The sequence below is a fragment of the Montipora foliosa genome, chromosome 5 (genome assembly GCF_036669935.1).
Source record: "Montipora foliosa isolate CH-2021 chromosome 5, ASM3666993v2, whole genome shotgun sequence".
Lineage (NCBI taxonomy): Eukaryota > Metazoa > Cnidaria > Anthozoa > Scleractinia > Acroporidae > Montipora > Montipora foliosa.
In genome coordinates this window covers 7,872,885-7,895,402 of record NC_090873.1, presented here as the reverse complement: position 1 = coordinate 7,895,402, position 22,518 = coordinate 7,872,885, and the positions used below count along the sequence as shown (strand labels likewise).

Here is a 22,518-nt window from a genome sequence, read left to right as displayed (position 1 = left end):
TAAATATCCTCTTTTGCAAGTGTTCGTAAAAGGTTTATTCTTTGATGGGTTAAGTTAATGTTAACTATAATATCATTGGTAATAGAGTGGCTTTCAAAACTGTTGAGTATTTTCAACAGGCAATGCTTGTGTACTTAAACTGTGCAATGGAGAAATATTAACTGAATCTACGTCAGTCATCAAAAACCAAGGGTCACTTATGTTTTTCAATAGCAATTTGTTCTTTTTGGCCAACAAAAAATAAATCAGCGCTCTTTAGAGTTTTGCAAATGCAAAGGAGCAACAACTGCTTTAGATGTTGACCTAAAAAATCCCGCTATTTACCATGATTACGACATTTGAATTCAAGTGCTTGCGAGATTGTTGTTTTAGCAAAACGTTGCAGTTATCCAAACTCATCGAGAAAGCCTCAGCTGCAGAACGTGCTCTTTTGCGTCAGTGATGCAAAGTTTGCAATTGTTAAAGCTCAATTGACTTATTGCTACAAGGATGGTAGATGTTTCATCAGTTACATATATTCGATAAGCTGGGATAGCCAATGTGATTGCATTCGAATTATTTTCAGTGAGATTTAAACATTGCAATGATTATGGGCGTAATCATAATTAAGCTACAGTATGTTGCGTTTATTGCTGCTTGCTATGGGGATAATGCGAATAAGCTATGTTGTGTTTATTGCTATCATTTTCTGGTAGGCTTTGCCTACAATTTTCAATTGTTAAAGCTCAATTGAATTTATTGGTGCAAAGATGGTAGATTTCATCACTCGCGTATATTTCATAAGTTCGGATAGCCAATGTGATCGCATCTGATTTTTTTTTTTCAGTGAGTTGTAAACGCTGTGAAGATTATCGGCATAGTTATGACCAAGCTATGTTGCGTTTATTGCTGCCATCTATGGGCAATAATCATGAATGAGCTTTGTTGCGTTTATTGCTACCATTTTCATGGTATGCGTTGCCTACAATTTGAGTTGTTAAAGCTCAGTTGAATTTATTGCTGCAAAGATGGAAGATTTCATCAGTTAAATGCATATATTCGATATGCTCGGATAGCCAACCTGCTTGCATTGGAAGTTATATCAGTGAGTTATGAACATTGCAAAGATTATGGGCGTTCAATTGATTTTCTTAGGAGTAAAGAAATATGATCGAATGTGAGAATGATATACACATATTAAATGTTGACAGGAACCCTCTGGGAACTCGGAAAAATCCGATCCCCAGATGGGATTTGAACCCACGACCCTCCGTGATCTAGTCGGATGCTCTAACCACTGAGCTACTGGAGACTCTATGGTGAGCAGGGGGGAAATGCAGTTATGATGTAGTTATGAACTATGCTGTCAGTCGTTATTTGACTCTGTAGCTGTGTGATGCAGCTCGAGTCAAAGACCCACATTTCACCCTTGCTCACCATGGTGTCTCCAGTAGCTCAGTGTTTAGAGCATCCGACCAGATCACCGAGGGTTGTGGGTTCAAATCCCATCTGGGGCTCGGATTTTTTCCGAGTTCCCAGAGAGTTCCTGTCAACACTTCATTTAATATGTGTAAAGAAATATGTTTGATTGTTCCAGTCTTGCTAACCAGGGCCCAGTTGTTCAAAAGCCGATTAACGTAATTCAGGATTACCATAAAATTTGGTTTCATTCTTTTCAACTTTTGGTTGAAAGTTTCTTTTGCTTATTTTTTTTTTTCAAGATTGACTTTCTCTAATGTAAAGTTTCGCCAAACATCAGCGTTGAACAACATTTGGGAGTTGAGAAATAAACTCCTTCGTTAATTTTTAACCTGGGATTAGCATTAAACGGATTTTGAACAACCAGGTTAAATAGCGAAGAAGGAGAAGCTATACCTTAAGAATGCATAAATGTCTGAATTGTGTGCTACAGCTTCTAAATGAAGTGCTTTAAACTGCTCCTTCATAATTATAGTGATAAATAATCAAATAAATAACTGGATAAATTGACAGATGGTTTCGCTAAATTTTATCATGTGAATTACCGGGAATGAAAGAGTTGGATGTTGTACACAAGCAAATGCGAAAACTACACGCAATGCTAGGAAAGAAAACCAACTCAGCAAAATTAACTCAGTACTTCCAACATGACAGTACTCTTAATTATTCTCTTGAATCTGTATTAACTCTTAACAGTATTCACACTAGCAGGCCATGGAAGTCAAGGTTAATGCTAAAAGTGCCAGTTTGTTACAAAAATGCACGGCTGTTACAAAAGTGCCCTGTCGTTACAAAAGTGCCCTCTGTCGTTACAAAAGTGCCCTCTGTCGTTACAAAAGTGCCCCACTGATGTTACAAAAGTGCCCCAATGAGGTTACAAAAGTGCCTCAGGTTACAAAAGTTCCCTACCTTCGTTACAAAAGTTCCCTATCGCGTTACAAAAGTTCCCTTTTTTCGTTACAAAAGTGCCCGTGCCTCTGGCTCTCTCTCTCTCTCTCTCTCTCTCTCTCTCTCTCTCTCTCTCTCTCTCTCTCTCTCTCTCTCTCTCTCTCTCTCTCTCTCTCTCTCTCTCTCTCTCTCTCTCTCTCTTTCTCTCTCTCTCTCTCTAGAAGAAAGTTAGGGCACTTTCCTGACATTTCCCTCTTTTGATGATAGATCAACCATTTTTGTGTGGTAACTTTTGACAACCCATATAACAAAGCTTGATGACCCAACCCGTCTGCATGCGAGCCATTCCCCAATACCATCTAATCCTCACTAAAACAACCCGTTATTTGTGCTTGAGAGGTCACGAAAGTACCCTATGTCGTGGTATCGGCCAATTCAAAAGCTATAAATCCATTTTGTTCGCCAAACTGAAGCTATTGACTTACCATTTATACGCCACTCCATTCCCTCGGCCGCCAAAACCTTTTAAATCTGAGTTATCAGGACTTTGAAAAATCTGCCGTGTATGTGTTTGACTTTTCAAGTCGATGAAAGGTTTTAAAATTCTGAATGGGCCCTTTTTGCGTTTTGTAAGTTTGGACAATAAAATTCGCAACTTAACCTTTATCAATTTCGCTCAAAATTATTCTACAGGTGGAGCAATTATTTGGCAATAAAGCAAAGCAAATTTGAGTACAGAATCACCATCCGTTATCTTTTTATGAAGATTTGAAGTAACCGATGTCAGGAAACGGCAAATGTCACGAAAGTTCCCTATTTGCTAGATGTTACAAATGATCATTTCAGCGTATTTTTTCGAGAGGCAGAAATGATCAATACTATCAAATTGTGCAACAGTGCAATAGCAACGAGTGATTCAAGTTTCAGATTTATTCGTTGCAATCAAAATGGACCAGGGCCGAAAATATGGTGAATTACGACCTTGATGCGCTTTGCGTATAGGGGTATATGGACAGATGATTGAAAAATTCTACTGGGGGGCTTATTGTGTTGCCTAATGATTACAGAAATCTTCGTTTATGGAAAGTGGTACTATAATTAAGATCATGACTAGGTATCTCGACTTTAAAAGCTAGTGCACTCCTTAATTTTGAACGGACACACGCCCAATGTAGAAATGTCGCCTTGTCAAGCACAAATTAATGGCTCTAGATCCTATACTTCCCCATTCAGACAAATGAAAATATATAGATACTTGCTTAAATCTCAGACTGGTGAATTATGAACAAGATGAATGATTGTAATGTGCTACCCAAACTAATAATGATCTTCGCGTTCTTCGACATAAATGTGTCAAACAATTCTCTAAACAATCGCTGGCCTTACCGACCAACTTTGTTATCACGGTAGTCTTAATCTTACGTTTCCAATATATGTCTTATTATGAATCATTTCAACTAATGACACACTGTCCTGGTTCAGACTATAACTCGGTTTTAGAGACGACGGTTTTATTCAACCCTGTCTAGACGGTATTTAGTAACCGGGCTTTGAAACTGTATGGAACAATCCGCCACGGTAAAAAAAAGAAAAAAAAAAAGTCATTTAAACCACTTATGTGGTTTCTCTCCTGAGAAAGTACAATACCGTCATACCTCTCTATTTCTAATAAGCCCTCCCCTTTCTAATAAGCCCACCGTTTGGAAGTTGCTTCTTGTGACAGCCTCCCCCGTCTCTAGTAAGGCCCCACCCATTTTCTTCCTTTCATGCGGCCCAGTTGGTTTGATTTTAAACAAATATCCACTCAAACGGGCCTGCCAAATGTGCAAGCCAGCGAGCCATGCGAGCCACGATGCGAGTCGTGCGAGTCAAGCGAGACATAAAGCCATATATATATTAAACGCCACATGTAAACATGTTTGTGAATTCTTTTTTCTTTGATGCGAGTTACACTAGCGACGCTTTAATTAAATCCAAGCATGATAGTAGCCGTACCATAAAATTATTGCGTGCCGAATGTTTTCCATCGTGTGGAACGGAAAGTAACGCACATTTCGCTCAAAGAAAACGTGGAAGACGCACATTGGTTTGTTTTTCAGCTTGTTTTATTCGAGAGCAACTTTTTGCTCTCTTGGTAGAAGAAAATGTGAGATGACGATGTCCGTATGAATTGAAATACCCTCGTACGTTTTGTGGGCGTCAGATATTGTGGAATAAATGATTGTCAAAAATTGTGGTGCTAGAAATTACTTGTCTTGAACCTGGCAAAGGAAGGAAAAATACTTTGGAGAAATTCGAGCCTCCCTTTTTACAACCTATTTTCGTCTCCCCAGGAAGTCAGACTTGATCTGACTTCCTAATTGACTTTATGCTTGAGTTAATGTGATTTATTTAATAATAAGCATTTTTTTCCTTAATCGAACCATATGTTCATGGCTCGCACGATGGCTCGCTTGGCTCCCCTTGTGACTTGTGACTCCACTCGAACACATAAAACTGTTTTCTCCTCTTTGTTACTGAAATAATAAAGTTTGACGGCAGCTGATTAAGTTTTGTACAAAAACTGCTTTACCCTTTCACCGCCAAAAATGCAAATTGACACATAGATTTTACTCTGTCTAACGCCAGACGATTTTACTCGTCAATGGGGGAGCCCTCGGCAGTGAAAGGGTTAAGACGAAAACGGCGCGTTTAAGATTTGATATAAGCCCCCCTCTCTATAAACTCCCCTCTGGCCCTGTCTAATAATCCCTCCGCTAAAAAGGCCTGCAAAACAAACAACTAAATGAAGCCCGTGGGGGGCTTAATAGAACACTTACGTTAGTTGTAAATTTAAAAAAAAAGTCACAACGAACTCATAAAGTAAATATAATATAATAAATAAATATATAAATAATAAATACATAAATATACATAGATTTGCAGAGTTGGATTATTTGGTCGAAGGCATTTATAATTACTACTCTGAGTTTTATTGCTACTCTGAGTTTCATCAGGCAAGCGCCAAAAATAACGGATACGAAAGATGATATACAAAATTTGAAATTACAGAACAATGCCTACTGGCGTGACATGCAGAACTGTGATTGGTTAAGATAAGCGAATACTTTCTTTAATAGGAATTTCTTAGAATGGCTACAATTAGATATCAGTTCGCTTCTGTTGTTCAGTGATGACATTTCGGGTTTACACATAATAAAATACTTTTCCCATAAACACCAATTACATCTCTTGCTTATATTAGAATATGATCGGACCTGTTTTACCTTCCGCCAATTGATGTTGTACGAAATATTCTTATCCTTTAGACTCCAAATAGATTTACTTAATTCAGTTGCATGCTTATACTGCTCATTCTTAAAGGAGCAGACATGGTTTCAGTATCTTAACTTAAAGGTTGTATCGCAAAGACCAATGTATGTCTCTCTTGAGGTTGGTGCCGTGACTTCGGCTTGGTAGATCATGTTTTGGTCGTTGCATTTTCCGTCCATGGGGCACATGGTTGAGTTGCGGCAGTTACAATTGCTATCATTGCTATCATTGGTAGGAACAGATTTGTTGATTTGAGCTTTGTTGTGGTTGGATATAATGGTTTTGATATTTGCCATACAGCTATAGCTTAATTTAAGCGTGTTCCTGTTGAAAATTTTGTGGAGTGGGTGTAATTTGGGAAGTGTTGATCAATGAGAGGAAGGTAGAACTTTCCCACATTTGTTTTGGAAACTCTGAGTAGCAATAAATATCTTTGACCAAATAATCCAACTCTGCAAATCTACATTGCTCTAGTTTACCTATTGAGCACTTTAACAGCTGATGAAATCTTCAATTCATTATATTATTATTATTATGCAGTAAAACTATCTGTATGCACAGTGTTATAAAGCGACACAGGGCGCTAAGCGTAACCTATGCGCACAAGCGAAACTTAAAAGGAATAACCAAATGAGTAAAAAAAAAAAAAATAAAATAAAATAAAATAAAAAAAATATATATATATATATATCTACATGACTAAAAACTATAATCTAGGCATATAAATGTCTGTAATGTCTCTCGTTCTTCATGGCTGACAGTCAGGCTTTGATCTTAGGTCTTCATATCATAACCTTGAAAGTTCTCGCTATATTTAGGGATGAAGACAAGACTGCCTTTTGCATGGCCTCTAAAACTTGATTCGCCTTACGTCCTACCAGTGATTGAATTGAGGTTTCGGTTTCTCTCGACCAGCCTCCCAACACGTCCATGATAATGTTATGTTGAATCACCTCGTAACCTCTATACTGCTGCTTCAATTCCCACCTTAACGGGCCATACTTCATCGTCTTCTCCTCGCTCTTTTTCTCTCGGTTACTAATCCAAGGGCAGCTCATCTCTAAGGTCAGCACTTTCTTGTTTGCATGATCCACAATCCTCGCGTCTACACGGTTGGCTCGAACCTCCTGGTGGTCCGCATACACGGGTACATCCCACCATGCTTCCACTTGTTCTGACCTGTACTCCGGCTTGGGCATTACTGGCGAGTACCACGGTGGAACTTCCTCGAGAAGACCCTGGTCATGTAAGATCTCATAAAACAGGACCCTTAGAGCCATGTTGTGTCTGAACAAATACTTGGTCTGAGCCAACGCAGTGCACCCGGACAGGATATGAGAGACACTCTCTTGGGCGTGGCCACATATTCTACACTTCACATCCCCAGAGCAACTTGTGTGAGTCTTTTTGCTAGTGTAAAGCTTTGTTGGCAAAAGTTGCTCGTACAGTTCAAACGCACCGGCAATAGTATACGTGGGACATGATCTCCATGTACTCAGCCAGCTGAAACATCCGTTCGTGCACAGCTGTTCATCGTCCTTTCTCTCTCTCAGCAGCTTCCCCTGCCATTCTAGGCCACGTACGTCCCTCTCATACTTCTCCTCCACACATTTTTTCAGCACTCCCTTCACGCGTTGCGGTGGGATGGCCTCTCCACTGCTCATAACACATACAGGTTCCGGGTGTTTAAGGTGAAGGTCAACACCCAACTCCGCCGCAAACTTTGCCGCATCTTTCACTATTGATTTATGGCCGAGTGACTCGGCTCTTTCGTCAAACTCTCTCACCATTTTCATCGCCGGGTCTTGGTTCTCATACATTCGAATCGCTGCTTTGACCTTGGTCACTTTATACTCCATCTCCACCGCACGTAGACCTCTTCCGCCTTGTTCCCTCGGGAGGTACAAGAGAGCCGTAGAACCACCTGGGTGTTTCCCGCCATTTTCCACTATGATCTTGCGCACTTCCCTGTCCAAGATCTTCAACTCTGTTATCGGCCAGTGTTGAGTCCACATTAAGTAACCCAACACCGGCAAGGCAAACTGGTTAGAAGCCGCCACCCGGTTAAAGTCTGAGAGGGGACTGGACCAGATGATCGACAATCGACGCAGGTACTCCCTTGCTGCACATTCAAGTACCATTTTCTCTTCCTGGACTAAGCTCTCAAGAACACCAAGAAACTTATACTGTTTTCCTTCTTCAAGTGATGGTAATCTTCCTCCAGCTATATCTCCTCCTAAATTCTCCTGGGAGTGGATCCCTCTTCTTATATGGACCACTGCACATTTCCTTGGATTCCACTGTAGTCCGATGTCTTCCATAGCCACTTGCGTTGATTCTAGCACTCGGTTCAACTTGGTCTCGTTAGCTGCGAATACTTTAAGATCGTCAATATACAGCAGATCAGTCACTGTGGCACTGATTGGTTTAGATAACTTGTATCCCTCGGAGGCGCTGATCTTCCAGGCCACGGGATTCAAGCAGATCGTGAAAAGCCTCGGGCAGAGCGCATCTCCCTGTGGTAGTCCTTTCTTAAACATAATAGGATCAGACACTTCCCACCCATGCCGCGTGTTGGCGACGATTCTCGTCTTCCAACTCTTACACAACTTACTTATCACCTTACACAGCCACTTTGGAAACCTATGCAGCACCATCATCTCACCTAACCACCCATGATCTACCGAATCATATGCCTTCTTCACATCTACCCATGCCATACTCAGGTTACGCCTTCTTCTCTGACAATCCAACGTCACCACCCTATCAATCAACAAATTATCTACCGTTCCACTACACCCCTTTTTTGCACCTCTCTGCGATCCTTCCATCAGCCCATGCTCTTCCAGATGTTAATCCGTGGGACCGAGAACACACGAAGTAAACCACTTATAAGCCGTATTTAAACAAGTGATTGGTCTCTGATTGTCGCTGGTGAATTCCCCCGGTTTGGGTATCAAAGATGTTCTTCCCTCAGCAAACCAGGATGGATAGTCATCATCACTTCTCGAGATCGCTTCAAACGACCGGGCCATGCCTTCGTGTAGCACTTGCGCACGCTTCCACCAGTAGTTGACCAACTTGTCCGGCCCCGGAGCACTCCAGTTCTTCTTCCTTTTCAATATCCCTACTGCTTCAGCGGTTTCTAGGGTCCAGGCCTCTTCTGTCAGTGGGGGGACCTTACTAAAGATCGCATCTCTCACTTCGTTCAGCCATTCAGCCTGGCTATTCCCAGTCCCCTCTCCTTCCCACAGTTCTCTCCAGAACGAACTCGCTTCTTCAATACTCCCGAACTTCTCTCTCTCCTCTGCAGCGGTGTTTCCATTAGCTCCCTCATACTTGGGACGATCACAATCTTCGCATTTGGCTAGCATCTCCCTCATATTAGCATACACGCGCCCTGCATCTTCTTTAAACTGTTGATTTAGAACCTTCGCTTCTTTATTCTTCTTATTCCTGCCAAAAGCTCTTTTCAGTTTCCTCAACGCACATTTCTGCCTTTCCATGTAACTCACAAGTGAAGCTATGGATAACTCTTTGCATTCTTGTTGTAGGATCGCTCTGTTCCTTTTTCCTCTTTTCGTCATTTTCCTGTTTTCTTTCAGACGCTCGATTTCAGATTTAGCCATTGAGATCTTTTTCCGAAGACACTCCGCCTTTTCCTCGTGCGCTTTTTGACACTTTGATCTTTTACTCTTGTGGTTTGATGATTTTCCTGATCCTTGTTTTTTCCATCCTTTATACAAAAGGAATGCCGTGACAACAGAATAAAGCACACAATTAGCAATCCAAAGATAGCTAAATGGATTGTCCGTCGGGGATACTCTGCACTGCTTCATTAACTCCGTTACCACCTTATTAATATTCTCATGGTCGCCCTTTGTTGGCGTTCCTTTTGTTCGTGTATCAATAGTACGATTACTAAAATCGCCTTCGCACGGGTGGATATGGATGTAAACATTGGTCGCTGATTTCAGAAGCTCACGTGCTTCTGAGCTTAAGGAAGGCCGTTCATCCGGAACCGCTTCACTTTCTTCCATATGCAAATCTTGGTCTCCTGTATTTGCATTTTGAAAACCTTCGACTGATTCTTCGTTCCTTTTGCACTCTCTTGTTCTGATGTTTTCGGTTATTCTCTGTCTAACGTTCCCCAGTGTTTTCTCCAGTTTCGCCGCTTGGTCTCTTAGATTCTGCTCCGTGAGCTCCAGATAACCATAGCCCTTCTCTTCCCAAAGCTGTTTCATTATCCCCATGTAGCCTTTCTTCCTTCCATTGTCAAAACGCGGTGGGTTTTCTGAGTTAACCAGTCGCTGGGCTTGCTTTTTGCACTCCAAAATATCATGATTCCCCACCTCAGTCCATTTTATCCTTTATCCGCACAAGTCGTTCCTGCGATCCATTACTAGCCATGTTGTGACCACAATGTCGATAAACTCAAATTTCAAATTAAACTAAACAACAAACCAAATTCGCTCGTTCAAAGACACCGAATTGTCCTGCAGTTCGCCAGACAACTTCACAAGTATTCAGAATACTTTTCTGTATGTCTTTTAGTGCTCTGAACTTGGCTTACTTTCAGTTGAAACGAATTTTATCAGGAGCGATAAGACACGTCTGACCTACTTGTCGCCATCGATATCGATTATTCGATATATTCGATATATTATTATTATTATTATTATTATTATTATTATTATTATAAATATAAATATTATAAATATAAATATAAATATAAATATAAATAAATATAGATATATAAATATAAATCATATTTAAATTAAGTAAATTTCAGAAACTAAATCATTACCTGCGTGACGTCTGGTTAACGCTTTCGGGGGACTTCTGCGTGACGTGTACCACAGAATTTTTCTGAACGCCACGCGGTTGCAAATCTGGATTGATGTTCAAGGTGTACATGACGAGATGGGGGAAAGGATGGAACTTTTACAAAAAGCGTCGTTAGAAACAATAATTAATCGTGTAAAAGAGCATCTAAGACAGCTCAACATTAGACATGTTAGAGTTGTTTTTAAAAAAGTTAGCAGTTGATTGAAGTCTGGACGAATGTTTTAAATCACCAGCTTACATGCTTAAGCACCTCCTGTTTTGGTAGTAGAAATTAAGGCACCGAAGTGTTATGACATTCCTGTCGAATCATGAACGTTCTAAATAATTACATAGTTTTGCTCGCTTGTCTACAATGTACTATTATCAAGCGTTTTCAGATTCGCTAGAGATTTGGATAGAGTTCACCTTACTATGATAGATTAGACTATCGAATTTAAGTTATTGTTGAGCGGACAACGCAGCTAATTGTTTGTCTTCTCTCCATGTCTATGCAACAGAAAGAAACAAGCAAAGTGTAAACAAAATGATGGGTTGTTCAATAAATGAGACTTGCCAGTGTTTAGGAACAACTAAGAAAATGTATCAACAGCGGATGGAAAAACACCAAATTTGTTTGTGCTCTGTTTGCATTAAGTTTGATAGTCAACAAGGAAAATACCTGCTTCCTCTATTGCACTGAAAGTGACGTTTTTCCTTAGAGTAACACCTACAAGTGAGCGTCACATAAGTTCCCTATCAAGGTCACCAAAGTGCCCAATTCAAGTCACCAAAGTTCCCTAATGTCACCAAAGTTCCCTAGTGTCGTCACAAAAGTTCCCTATGCACGTCACAAAAGTTCCCTATGCACGTCATAAAAGTTCCCTAAGTCACTAAAGTTCCCTATTTTCGTCACGAAAGTTCCCTATTTTCGTCACAAAAGTGCCCTTTCTTCTGGCTCTGGCTCTCTCTCTCTCTCTCTCTCTCTCTCTCTCTCTCTCTCTCTCTCTCTCTCTCTCTCTCTCTCTCTCTTTCTCTCTATATATATATATATATATATATAATTTTTTTAATTTATTTATTAAATTCTCAACCTGGTATAACGCAATTCTCGTGCTCTGATTGGTTCACTCAATCTCGGTTATCAGTTCATATACCTTGGTTTGACCTTATATGGTAAATGATTGATCTAAGTGGTGCCAAGCTAAAAGTTTTTTCGCCGGAAAGCGAAATTTCTCTCTGAAGAAAGCAAAAAAAAAGTTTTTTTCTGGACAGCTGGGTTAAATTCCGACGTATAAAAGTACGCAAAATGGTAAGAAATGTTTTTGTTACGAGGCTGCGTCTGTCTGACCACAAGGTGTTACACGACATCGCATCGGTTCTCATCAATTTTTTTTGATTTCGCTCGGATTGGCTGGCTTTTTTCGCTCGTATTTCGTAGTTTCTAAACTTTTGGAGTTTAAAGGAATTTAATAAAACAATTATTCCATTCGCGCTTGTTGGATATGAGACTGGTTGTAGCCAGCTCGGCGCTACGCGCCTCGTTGGCTATTTACCATCTCATATCCAACGTGCGCTCATGGAATAATTGTTAAATATATGTATATACATATGGACACTGAAACCGTCATGAATGGTTGTATTGGACGTGTCCTGACCATACACTAGCAGGCTTAATGAACCTGATCAAAGACCATTGTTCTTTACTTGTTATATATTCTGTCTTGTAAAATAACTTATCAGTCACTGATGAAGCCCTAACCGGCGAAACGTTTGACGTTCCATTATAATCAATTTGCCTTAAGAAGTCTTCATAAGTTATTTAATATTATACGAGGCATGGCATCACCGTATTTTTCAACATATATATCTGAGCGAATTTGCTAAAAGGTAGCTGCTGGAGTTTTGGCTTGAGCACGGGCGTAGCCCGTGTTCAAGCCATTGTGGCCTCTCAAATTTGAGGGGGCTTGCCGTCAAGGCCTGCTTTCCCAAACAGCCCAGGGACAGTTCTAACTCTGAGTTGTGTGTCAAAAGCACAGGGCTGGTAGGGTTGCTGCTTTGAGACTTTAAATGCAGTTAGAGTTTGTGGCCTTGTTAAGTGAGACTTTACACTGTAGCATGCCTTCATTGGCAATTTTTCCTGGACTAGTCGAGGCCTCATTGATAGTTTGGTTTTGATCACCAATTAGAGTGAGCCCACACTGTGGTGTGGGTAGGTGATTGTTGGTTGTCTGACCAAAGCACAGGAGTGGGGAGGGTAGCTTTTGTTTAAGTTTGTGACGGCAGCAGAATTGGCTTGTTTTCACAATTTCTGCAGCCACCTTTTGACAAATCCAGTTAGATATATATATATATATATATTATTATATCTAACTGCTAGTGAGTCTCTCAGGCCAACAAGGTGTCACCACGTCAGGAGGATCTGCAAGATTCCTAGTCCAAACCTCACGACATGAACGACTGTAGTAAGTAAAAAGGAAGCGAGGACGGACAACTTCTGAAGTAAAAAAGTTTAAAATTTAAAAATTTACTAAAACGTTTCGGTCAAAGACCTTCTTTAGTTATGACAACTTTTGAATAAAAACGAAACTTAAATAAGATTTAGGCGCTAACAATTACACAATAACAAGTGACAGCTGTCAAAAAAATATAAGATTGCAAAAAAGAAGAACAATAAGTGGTGCTAATTTGTAGACGACAAAAAGGCTAAATTAACGAAGCAAAAAAATTAACAAAACCCCCAGAGGGGCCCTTAAACAATATAAATCATAATGAGCTTCCCGGTCAGGGCCTTTGAGTTCTTCTAAAACCTAAAGGCCTGACGAAATCCAAGAAAAGGGCCTTAGAACGGTTAATCATGTAGGAACGTACTCTATGGGAAAGGAAACTAATTATAACAAATTCTATTTTTTGAATGAAATTCCTTCCTTTTATTTAAGGCCTGACAAAATCCAAGAAAAGGGCTTAAAACTAAGGAAAGATTTAGATTCCACAAAGAAATTCTTACAAAGATCGCATCTATTTCTATTGCATTTAAAACAACCATTGTTGTGGTGATCCGTTCGTCCCTCTGCGGCGGTTTTCAAGCGGGATGGTGCTAACAATTCTTTAAGGTTTTTTGACCGACGGAAGGCTGGTATGACAGAGCCTCGAGGGAAAAGTTCTTTTAATTTGGGGTTGGATTGTAGAATAAACAAGTGCTTTCTAATTATGTTACCAACATCGGGTAAATTTGGATTGAATGTAACAACAAACGGAAAGAGTTTCTTCGCTTCTTTTCCACGAGTTCTAAGTAGATCATTTCTAGAAATGACGGAGGCTTTGGAGAATTGATCATTAACTAATTTAGAAGGATAACCTTGATTTAGGAGGTACCCTTTGTAGTCAGCTGTTCTCTTGGCAAGAAAGGTTTCATCAGAGCAATTTCTTTTCCATCTTGTGGCTACTCCGAAAGGAATGGCCTTGAAAACTCTCTTGCACCCCACGGCTTAAATAAAAGGAAGGAATTTCATTCAAAAAATAGAATTTGTTATAATTAGTTTCCTTTCCCATAGAGTACGTTCCTACATGATTAACCGTTCTAAGGCCCTTTTCTTGGATTTTGTCAGGCCTTTAGGTTTTAGATGAACTCAAAGGCCCTTACCGGGAAGCTCATTATGATTTATATTGTTTAAGGGCCCCTCTAGGGGGTTTTGTTAATTTTTTTGCTTCGTTAATTTAGCCTTTTTGTCGTCTACAAATTAGCACCACTTTTTTTCTTCTTTTTTGCAATCTTATGTTTTTTTGACAGCTTTCACTTGTTATTGTGTAATTGTTAGCGCCTAAATCTTATTTAAGTTTCGTTTTTATTCAAAAGTTGTCATAACTGAAGAAGGTCTTTGACCGAAGCGTTTTAGTAAATTTTTAATTTTTAAACCTTTTTACGTCAGAAGTTGTCCGTCCTCGCTTCCTTTTTACTTACTATGTATATATATATATATATATATATATATATATATAGTTAAGTGTACGTAAGGAAAAGCGGCGTAGAGACAAACTCTTGACTGTTCTGGACGAAGTTTAATACGACGTTTCGGCCGTGCGGCCTTCTTCAGGTTAAAAATTAAAAACTAAAAAAACTATTTACAATGAGTGCAAATCACAAAAACAGCAGCTTATATATACAGAGCAGAAATATTGAAATTAAGGAAACGAAACAAAACAAAGGTCAAAGCTACAAGGTGACATGGATTTGACGATCAAAGACAAATAAAGAACTATAACAAAGGTCTAAACTCCAAGGTGACATAGATTTAACAATGAAAAACAAATAAAGAACTATAGGTGACATATCGATAAAAATGCATCGTATTGGGAAAATGTCAACTCACAACTACTCAATTGTAGTAATTAATGCGGTGTTTCGATCTAGATTCCCGCCTTTTATTAAGACCATGAGGATTAAGGGTAAATAATTGCACAATCCAATAGGCCTTCCTAGTGAGTAACAATTGTTCAAGATGTAAAGAATGTTCCTAATTTGTTCGATAATGATAAAATTGATTTGTGAAACTTCATGTTCAGAGTTATTATAGTGGATAGCCAATTCACAAGTTCCTTTGTTCTTCAGCATGTTCGACTTGTGGTTACGGAATCTTACTTTAAATTCAGTCGAGGTGGAGCCCACATATTGCAGGTTGCATTTGGCACAAGTGGCCAAATAAATAACATTTTGCGATGAACAAGAAAGTTTTTGTTGAATGGAATAATGGCGACCAATAGCTGAACTTTGAAATTTTGAAGCTTGAATTAAATAATTTTTACAAAGATCGCATTTCTTATTGCATTTTGAACAACCCCCATTTTCTTCTCTTATATATATATAAGTAGAGATGCAACATCTAGTCTTGTTTTAACTTTTCAACCAAATCATTTATATATATATATATATATATATATATATATATATATATATATACGTTATGATGTGTCCAAGTATATCCTACGAAGAGTGCTCTACACCCACAAGTGGGGGAGCGTTACAATAGTTCAATGAATGGGACTAGTCGTTTGACATTTGCCTACAGGCCTGTTTCGTGGAGGCTTTAGGCTTCCACTCTTCAGGGCTTTTTTAATTAAACTGTGTGTTGCCTGCAGTATTTATAAATGGTCATCTTTCCACATACTGCAGGCAACACACAGTTTAATTAAAAAAGCCCTGAAGAGTGGAAGCCTAAAGCCTCCACGAAACAGGCCTGTAGGCAAATGTCAAACGACTAGTCCCATTCATTGAACTATTATATATATATATATATATAGATTTGTAGAGTTGGATTATTTGGTCGAAGACATTTATTGCTACTCAGAATTTCATGCTCCTTGCGGAGCAATCATCAGGCAATGCCAAAAATAACGGATACAAAGGATGATATACAAAATTTGAAAATACAGAACAATGCCCACTGGCGTGACGTGCAGAAATGTGATTGGTTAAGCGAGTACGTTCTTTAACAGGAATTTCTTAGAACGTACTCGCTTAACCAATCACATTTCTGCACGTCACGCCAGTGGGCATTGTTCTGTATTTTCAAACTTTGTATATCATCCTTTGTATCCGTTATTTTTGGCATTGCCTGATGATTGCTCCGCAAGGAGCATGAAACTCTGAGTAGCAATAAATGTCTTCGACCAAATAATCCAACTCTACAAATCTACATTGCTCTAGTTTACCTATTGAGCAATTTAATAGCTGATGAAATCTTCAATTCATTATATTATTATTATATATATATATATATATATATATATATATATATGTATTCTGGCTGTAAAAGAAGTCGCTGTCGTTGAGGCGATCTGGTCTCAACGTTTGACATCTGTATGCCCACTCTCTTTCTTTTACAGCCAGTTTATCATTAGTGTGAACGTTATTGATAATCTGGACGCGAACGCTCTTTCACTTGTTTTTGTTTGTTTTTTTTTTCCTTACAGTTTGTCGGTTTTTATTATCGTGTCGCTTTAGCTTCATGTTTTTCATATGCACAAGTGCGTGCTATGTTTTTTACATTTTGCAGCTTGAGTAGCGTGTAGTTAGCGTTCTTGTGTAACGGTTTCTAATCACCCTGAAGAAGGCCGTTTGGTGCTGCCGAAATATAGGTGTAAACTAAAGTTGTGCCATCTCTTGATTTGTGGTCTATTTCTTATTTATTGCTTGGAGAAATCATCTACACAACATTTTATGCTTGTAGAACTTTATACGTTATATATGAGTTCTATATATACAAGTTAAACATATATGTAAGTTATGTACATATATATAACTTTCTTTGAATCACTCGTAAGCTCTGTTAACTCTATTTCGAAGAAATATTTTCCTCGTAAGATGCGTGGGCGAAACGTCTTGATTGTGAGCGACTGTAATTATCTTACCTCAGCCCAAATAGCCGCAGTAAACAATTGGAGAACGTGCGAGAATCGAAGAAACAATTGCCCAAAATGGTGCGAAATACAGAAAGAAATTCTCGGTATTACTGTCCGGTTTACACGGTGTTGAATTGGAAATGCTGGTGACAAGAGTGTCCAGCACCAATGGAGGGGAGGAATTCGAAAAAATGTTTAACAGACGCCAAAAGTTTCAAACCGGCCACGGGAACTTTATTGCGAGAGATATGGCATACAGATAAGGATGATTTTCTAAAGGACTAAGGGAAAAATGGTAAGTTTGAGAGATAAAACTAAGATGATCATATTTGTCACCCTTTCTCAGTTGATATGTGATACAGTAACAACAGTATCTATCAATCAGATGCTTTAAAGTCCTACTACGACCAAAAATCAATTCTACTTTTTCTTTGTATTTCAAAACTATGTTAAGTGAACACTAAGTGACCGACGTTTTAAGCCTTCATTTCAAAAAGACACTTGTATATAATTTGACTGGATTTTCCTTTTTAATGGTCCGCCATTATTGACTTTAAAAATCTTGAGAGAACTGGATCGAGGATAAGATGACGTCAAAGACTCATTAGTTTAAAAATGCAATGCGTGTGCACACGCCTAAATTAATATGCAGCACGGGAGTTCGGATCTTTCAGACTTTTAAACTCGTGTTTTGCATGTATAACAAGCTGCGTTTACAAGCTGCAATTTTAAGCTAGTGAGTCTCTGACGTCATCTTATCCTCGATCCAACCCTCTGAGGTCCAATCAGTCAGTCTTGAATGTAATGGCGGACAGTGAAATCCAAAACTTGCACTTAAAGCAAAAAGCCTTTGGATAAAATTCGAAGCTCAAAATTTTGCCAGTCAGGTGTCAAGCAAACACGCTTTGAAAATCTGAAGGGAAAGGGCAGTGAATTTTTTGATCATAGTAGCATTTTAAGTTTTAATTATTTTGTTGACTCATAGGTTACCACAGCAACATAATGACCTGTTAAAAACAGTCCTAAAATAGCTTTAAGTTGTTGTAACTAAAAATAGTGAGGTGGCTTAAAGGGATTTTAAGGCTACTTCGTTGCAGAGTGGAAGAAAGCATGAAATTTGGCACAAAGAATCTTGTTGGTATAAGAAACAAATTTAGGGAAGACATGTCATTTCAATTCTCGATAAGCTTCATTAGCATGAAAACGAGGCTGATAAATCAATCCATAGCTTTTATGCTTTTGATCACCAAATTAAACCAAAATACGTCAACTGCTTGTAATTTACTTCGCGTGGTTCACTTAGATAGCCTTACCGTGTTTATGTCAAGTGAAAATTAAATGTTTCTTGCTGTTTCGCTCATGTTGAATGATCTGACTTCAGAGCATGCATGTATTTTTTTTAAATATAGTTTTACTTTGGTTTTTCATAAAGCGAATGAGAAACTGAGGAAATAGAAAAATATACAATTGCTCCCACGTATGCAAAGGATAATATACAAACGGTGCCAAGCGTGGGAAAATATGCAAAAGGCGCCAAATACAGAAAACGTGAGTCCAGGAATTCAGTTGAGGATCAGTTTTGGTTTTATGTCGAAATTGTGATCTGTAAACAACCTTTAATCATGGGCTAACTTCGTTCAGGCAACACGAGGTAAGACAAACAGAATATTTGATTACCTGACGATGCAGTTTAAGCTTGAGATCGCCGGCGAAATACGGTAGGTTAATTTTAAGATGCCAGCATTCTATTTAAACTGATTGAACAGAATGCTTGGATTCTTAATTACTTTGGGTAGATGGTTATTTAATTGAATTCAGATTCCTTGGGCTACTATTAACTCTTTATTACGGCAAAAAAGAATAATTTCCGAAGGGTATTTGAAACTAAGTTCAGAACCTGACTACCACGCGACGATGAAACTTTACCAGCTTCAAGTTCCCAACAATCAAGTATTGGAAATGCATTTACTAAACAACAACAAAACTTTTCGGTTATACTCTCTGTTGCAGGTAAAAGAACGTCGTTTCAACTGAGAACTTTGCCACTGGCCTTGCGCCAGTGACAAAGCCAATAAAAACTAATACCATAGCATTCATTTGCATATTTTATGTTCTTTTTGAAGTTCGCCCTTTGAAATAAACGTTTGCAGAATTCTAGATACAGATAATTCAGGCAAATACGTGTTCTTTACTTAGGCAGGGACTTATTTATATCTGCATCTAAATTTAATTGCCTAGAGGCAATAAATTGGAGTTCATGCATTATTTGTTGTAGCCGTAAAGGAGAACCACTCAAATGCCCTGTAGATAGTCCTCACAAAAATTGTGAACACGGCTTTTCTGCGGAACGTAAAACAATTTAAGGAACTTGATGCTTTGCTAGTAAATTTGGAGTTTGGGCCAGAAGTTACTGCTGAATTGTTAGCAGAACCTCGAGCAACCAAAGGTAACAGGTGACACCAAGATTCCTCAAAACTGGAAAGCATTTCTTCAGACAATACTAAAAAGAAAGAACTCTTTGCCCTCCTGACAAGCAGAGTTTCAAACTTCCAGTTTCCCGAGAACAAGGAAGTCGGTAAACATCACCTCAAGCGAATCTGTAGTCTCAAACAGAGGTTCCACCGATATATACAGATGTGACCACGAGGAAGCCGACACAAAAATTGCTGTACATGTTCAGCACGCGCTGAACAAAGGATCCAGTTAGGTTTTTGTCCGCACAGTGGACACGCGCATTCTGATTGGCTAGCTAGGAGGTGAATAGCAAGTACTATAATCACTTCTGAGCAAAAGTAGAAAAACAATATAGCTTCCAGTTTCGCTTCGGTTACCGATAAAGTCGGTGGATTATTCAACTTTCCCGGCACATACTAAAACACAATATTCACCTCCTGTAAAAGTGGAGTATATTTAACTCCACTTCGGTGGATAATAGTTAAATGATAGACCTTTTCACAGTTTCTGACGCAATCTTGTTTGGTGGGGGGGCGGGGGGGGGGAGGCAAACGCTGTTTCAATGACATGGAAGCTATGCGATTTTGGTCGAATTAACATCTCTATAATCTCCCTGCAGAAAAGCAGATTTCAAAAATTTTAAAATATTTTTCGTCATTCTTTTCAATCAACGTAAAATTAATTGCGCAAGGCACAACGTCCGAAAATTCTTCTCAGGAATTTGCATAATTTTGTTTACAAGGGTTCATACGTAATTTACAAATTTCGTTTACGGTCGTTATAGCTTCATCCTTCAGGAAAATAATCTTAACTGAGTGATTTTTGAGGGGTATTCTCACTATCCACAATCATCAGACCTTAAAGGATTTATAGTTGTTCAAAATCGGCCAAATTCCCATACATTCACTATAATTTAAGCCGTGTTCCCCCCACCCCTCCCCCAACCAATATGACGTCTGAAACCGTGGAAAAATCTATTTTGGTTAAAATGTTACATACCCGGCGAGCAATTGAAAGATCCCCCAGTATTATTGCAGGTCGCATACTCTGGACAGTCGAAAGAAAACCCTTGGCACTCGTCGTAATCTAAATCACGAAATAAATATAATCAACCGACTATGCAGCGTTTCCAAATAAAAAACTCTTGCTCTCATACCTCAAGGGCCATACTGTTATTTACGGGTGCTCAACTAAAGTTTAGCTTCGTGCACGAGGAGTAATAGTGATTTTCGACACTTTCAAAAATATTGAGATGTTATGAAAAGAAAACAAATTACCTCCACCTCTTCTTAAGATGCGCACGTAAATAATTAGCGCTTTGAAATACCTCACTTTCGCTAAACCTTCAGAGACTTGTTCCAAATAGTTTTAGCCCTTACACCACAGTCGCTCAATCAAAACCGATCTCGTCGGATATATAAGTAAACCTGGATATTGACTTTTGTCGCGCATTTGAAGCTGGTTTACCATGTTCAACGTTTCTCCAAGACCCACCATGTTAGAAGCGAATAACTGGAGTCAGTCTATTGCTGGAACATTTTAACGCGAACCTCGGCACGAGCATGAAATCTACATTGCGATTGGCTTACTCTGAGAGCGGAATGCAGTTTGCTTTGATCTAGCCTAGTAGGGACGCCTGGGAGGCGCTGAAGGAGAGACTATGCATTGGCTAACTCTCAGCCGTATCACTTCATGCTAACCCCGTACCTTTCGTACAGCTGTACTTATGGCAGCTTGAACAGTTGACATCATTCCACTTGAATTTGTGAGCCGGAAGTGAGCCAAGGGTGTGCACGCAATCCTCATTACGGACGTTACTGGGTTGATTCGTTGCCCAGTAATGGAAGTCAAATCGAGTTCCATCACTCCTAACGAACGTTCCTTCACTATTTATGCCAGACAAACCAAGCCAACCATTTTCTCCGTTGTGTAAGTTTTGCAGAAAGACATTTTCTTCTTGGCTGTGAACACTGGGGAGGTTGGCTCCCAGTGCGGCACACCTGCTCTGGCTATTGCTCCAGGAATCACAGGATGTTACTTTTTGGTAGCAATAACCTTTAAAATAGATCCAGTTATCAGGGCAGATGTCTGAAAAAAAAAAAAGATACGTCCAGAGTTGACAGGTTAATCTAATTTTTGCATTTTTAAGAAAAGTTTCTCCTCTTGTTTATCGCTTAACGAGAAGGAACGAATCGACAGTAATCGAGTGAAGTCCTTTTTCTCATTTGAAAAAAATGTCAAGAACAAAACCAACTCGTGATCGCCTGATTTCGTCTGCAAAGGCTATAAAAATTTACTTCTAAAGAGAAACTGAGATGCTGTTGTTGCATGCTCTGTTTCTTACTCTAGAACAGGCCCAGCTTAACCTAGGAGGTACCTTTGACAGATAAGGGGGCTATTTCAAGAAATGTAGTCAAATTCAGCGACTGAAAAGTGACAACCAAATCAAGCGAAACATAAAAATACTTACTTAAAACAATGAAGGGAGGTTTAAATAAACAGCAAATACAAAAGGAGGCAGGGATGGGCAAAATTGAAGAGGATTAAAATGGATTTTGATTGGGGTTTTTCAGACTGTTCAGCCTAACAGTTTTTTAAAGTTGATCTCTGTTGTTTAGAACTTTAATTATGAATGCTCGACAGAAATACTTTTGTCACGAAGCTTTGGTTTGTGCTGTTTAAAAGTAATTTCTGAGTTAACGTTAAGTTGTATAGTGAGATGGGACCCGTACATGGTAAAACGACACCACCCACGCGTATTTGGAAAGGACATCGATACAAGTCAGTAAATACTTGTATCCTTGATTCCACCGACTCAAATGTTGCAAATCAACCAAGTCCGCCTGCCATTGCGAATCTATATCAAACACAATTACTCGGTTACGACGAAAGTGTTTTCTTGCACGTTTGTGTAGGGTATAGCCAGGTTGTTGACGGAGCCAATCGAGTACTTGCGTGTGTTTCAAACCATACCGACGCGCCGCACGATACAGTTTGTCGACTCCCCCTAAAGGGGATGGTCGATCCACTTCATAATACAGTTTCTGTAATAGTTGGTTCGTCTGATTTAGGGTCCGCGTTTTCTTTTTCTTCTTCTTTTGCATTTTCTTCTTCGTGATTGTCGGTGACATCTTTCAATTCGATGTAAACCTTGCTACCGCAACACGCAACTAAACATCGCAT

The 22,518-nt window shown here is 39.2% G+C and overlaps 1 protein-coding gene and 1 non-coding gene across 2 annotated transcripts in view; both read right to left on the bottom strand.

The window, feature by feature from the left end:
• Window positions 1-22,518, bottom strand: part of LOC138002102 (uncharacterized) — a 29,286-nt gene extending 6,768 nt beyond the window's left edge. The window contains exons 1-4 of the mRNA XM_068848195.1: window positions 22,375-22,518; window positions 21,713-21,761; window positions 21,043-21,423; window positions 20,335-20,421 (exon numbers count right to left, since the gene is read on the bottom strand). Of these exons, the coding sequence (XP_068704296.1) occupies window positions 20,335-20,421; window positions 21,043-21,423; window positions 21,713-21,761; window positions 22,375-22,518 (661 nt within the window). The remainder of the gene's footprint in view (window positions 1-20,334; window positions 20,422-21,042; window positions 21,424-21,712; window positions 21,762-22,374) is intronic.
• Window positions 1,219-1,291, bottom strand: Trnas-aga (transfer RNA serine (anticodon AGA)). Its single transcript has one exon. It is a non-coding gene; the product is annotated as a tRNA-Ser (tRNA).